The following is a 3,021-nucleotide window of genomic DNA, read 5'->3' on the forward strand; positions in this document are numbered from 1 at the left end:
TTCTTCTAGAAAATAATTGATAAATTTCTAGAAGATGTCGTATTTATTCGTTTCTTCCTAAATTTATCAATTATAAATTTTCCCAGACCTAAAAAAATAAAATTTTATTGTTATAAATTCTATAAAATATCAATTTTCAAGAAAAAATGGACATTTTTAATTTTCAGTAATAAAAAATTAATTTTGAACAAGAGAAAAGCGAATTTTTCAATAAAATAGTTCAGTTTTCCACCAAAGAGATACATTTTTTAAACAAATAGTTTTTTTAGTCAAGAAAGGAACAAAAAAATTTTCCTCCAGATCGTTGAACTTTTAAGCCAAAAAAAAAAAAGAATTTTCGGTAAAACAGTTCAATTTTTAACAAATATGTTAATCGAACATGAATTTTGAATCCAATAGTTGAATTTTTTTTAGAAAATAATTTATACATTTCTGAAAAATGTATGTATTTATTAGGTTCTTCCTAAATTTATCAATCATAAATTTTCCCAGACCTAAAAAAATCGGCATCAGATGTTTATATACATCATTCTCTTCATTTCTTGATTCCGAAGAGATTGGTGTATATAATAACCCATTTAAATGAATTTAAAATGTTGAAAAAAAATGTTTAAACTAATAAAAATCGCGAAAAATCATGTTTTTGACGATTTTTGGAAAAAATCATATCATTTCTTTTCTAATTAACTAATTTCCAAATTTCAAATGGCATTTTGAAGGGGATAAATTGCACTTTAGGGTGAGGTTATAATTAGTTTTCTTCCAAAAAGTATATTTATTTAAACATTCGATATTAGAAAATTAAAAAAAATGAGAAGTATAAGAAGTGCGGGCAGAATGATTATTATTATAAATCTCTTTGTTTTCTGGCGAACAATAAAATGATTTCATTTAAATAAATATAAAAAATTAAGAAAAAGTTTTTTTCAATAAAAAAGCGGTTAGTAGCTTTGAAATATAGGAAAAATTCGTCGGAATTAAAAAAGAAGCCTTTTCTACAAAGCTGTTGTTATTTTCAAACTAATTCTCAAAATAAAATTAAATTAAAAAACATTAAATTGAATTGAATATTGCATTAAAGAAGCTCAAACACATTTATCTGCACTGTATAAATAAAATTAAAAAAAAAACAACTTAACATTGATATATATCACATTTTTAGTAATTTTTACATATAATTTTTCCTTAAATTACAAAAAATCAATTCGAAACATTAAAATAACATGATATATTGTAAATATACATTGAATGAATTTCACGTGGGGCACATTTGTCCTCCGCAGGATCCGTGTAGCGAATTTTTCAACAAAATAGTTAAGTTTTGAACCAAAGAGATGAATTTTTTAAACAAAAAAATTTTTTTTTTTTTTTTAAACAGAAAAATTATTAAATTTTTTTATTGTTACTTTCAAGGAATTGATACAGTGGGAACAGTGGGAGGAAAATCCAGTCGTCGTAGTGCCAGATAAACCAATAAATCCAATCCAAGAAAAAATAGAGCAATATCGACAGCAAGCTTCTAGACCTACAGATCCCTCGGAAGAAGAGCAGCAACCCAACTTTTTTGAAGTAAATAACACTTTATTCTTATATAAAATTTTAATTCTGGTAAAAGAAGTCTTTCAAGTTTATTATAAACCCTCAAAACTACATCAAGTTTGAGAATTCTTCAAAAATTGCCCGGAAAACACCCCCAAAAAACTTTTTTTTCTTAACTCTAAAATTTTTAAGCAGATCAAGAAAAAAAATTTTCTTCGGATTTTCCGATATTTACAATTGTGATATTTAATTATAATTTTGTCCAGATTTAAAGTAGATTTGAATGCAGCTATAAATTTAATATAAATTCTAAAAAAAAAAAAGAAAGAAGGCAACCTTCCTTATTTTTTATTTAATTTAAAATTAAAAAACAACCTTCGCAAAAAAATCGAGCAACATTTTAAATTCTGCTAATTTAAAAATAAATTCTTTAATTTTTCGGCTTAAAAAAGCTTGTTTTTAATACACTTTTACTTGCAGGATATGACTCCAAGAATTACTCGACAAACAAAAATTTTAATCAGAGATAAGAAGTCGAATAGTGCCAACAAAAATTCGACAAAGTTTGCTGTCATCACAGATCCAATACCAACGGTACGTTTGCGTTATTTATTGATAATTTTAGTTTAACAATGCAATTTTATTCTTTACAAAATCTTTCAATTTGAATAAAATTAAATTTAATTTAATTTTCTCTTGCAAAAAGTGGTAAAATCGTATTTTATGGTAGTTTATTACATTTTGACAATAAATGTATTTTTATTTTATTTTATGAAATGAAAGTGTAAAAATTAGGCAATAACTTAATTCTGCGTTTTGAATTTGAAATTAATTTTCATGGCTTCTGCCCTATCTGAAAAACCTGAAATTTTCAGGGATTTTTTTTGTTTTGTTTAAGTTAGGGAATTTTTCGATGGCATACTCAATTTTATTTTAAATTATCATTTAAAATTTAATAACAAATATTCTTTATTTGTAACTATTCCAGTTGAAAATTATTTTTTTGTTGAAAATTCAATCATTTTGTTGTGAAAATATATAGTTTTTTTTGAATAGGAAATTAACAGTTTTTTGATTTGAAAATTCAACTAACTATTTGGTTAAAAATTATTTTTTTACTAATAATTAAATTATTGAATTTTTATTTGAAAATTGATCGTTTTTAGTTCAAAAATCAAGTATTTCATTTAAAATTTGGTCTTTTTTATTTGAAAGTTCACCCATTTCTTTTAAAATTCAATTATTTTGCAGAAAATTGTCTTTTTTTTTTAGAAAATTAATCTTCTTGGTTGAAAAATTCATTTATTCTGTTAATAATCGTCTTTTTGGTAGAAAATTTATTTTCTTGGTTGAAAATCAGTCTTTTTGGTTAAGAATTCGAATATTCTAGTTGAAAAATCATCTTTCTTATTTCAAATTCAACAGTTTGGTTGATTTTATTTATTTATTTTTTTGTTATTGTTGTTAAAAACTAAATTATTT

The 3,021-nt window shown here is 23.3% G+C and overlaps 1 protein-coding gene across 1 annotated transcript in view; it reads left to right on the forward strand.

Moving 5' to 3' along the window:
* The window catches only part of LOC117181783 (receptor-binding cancer antigen expressed on SiSo cells), a 14,587-nt gene that overhangs the window by 6,228 nt on the left and 5,338 nt on the right, over positions 1 to 3,021 (forward strand). The window contains exons 2-3 of the mRNA XM_033374752.1: positions 1,414 to 1,569; positions 2,020 to 2,133. Of these exons, the coding sequence (XP_033230643.1) occupies positions 1,414 to 1,569; positions 2,020 to 2,133 (270 nt within the window). The remainder of the gene's footprint in view (positions 1 to 1,413; positions 1,570 to 2,019; positions 2,134 to 3,021) is intronic.

The sequence above is a fragment of the Belonocnema kinseyi genome, chromosome 10 (genome assembly GCF_010883055.1).
Source record: "Belonocnema kinseyi isolate 2016_QV_RU_SX_M_011 chromosome 10, B_treatae_v1, whole genome shotgun sequence".
NCBI classification, from domain to species: Eukaryota; Metazoa; Arthropoda; class Insecta; order Hymenoptera; family Cynipidae; genus Belonocnema; species Belonocnema kinseyi.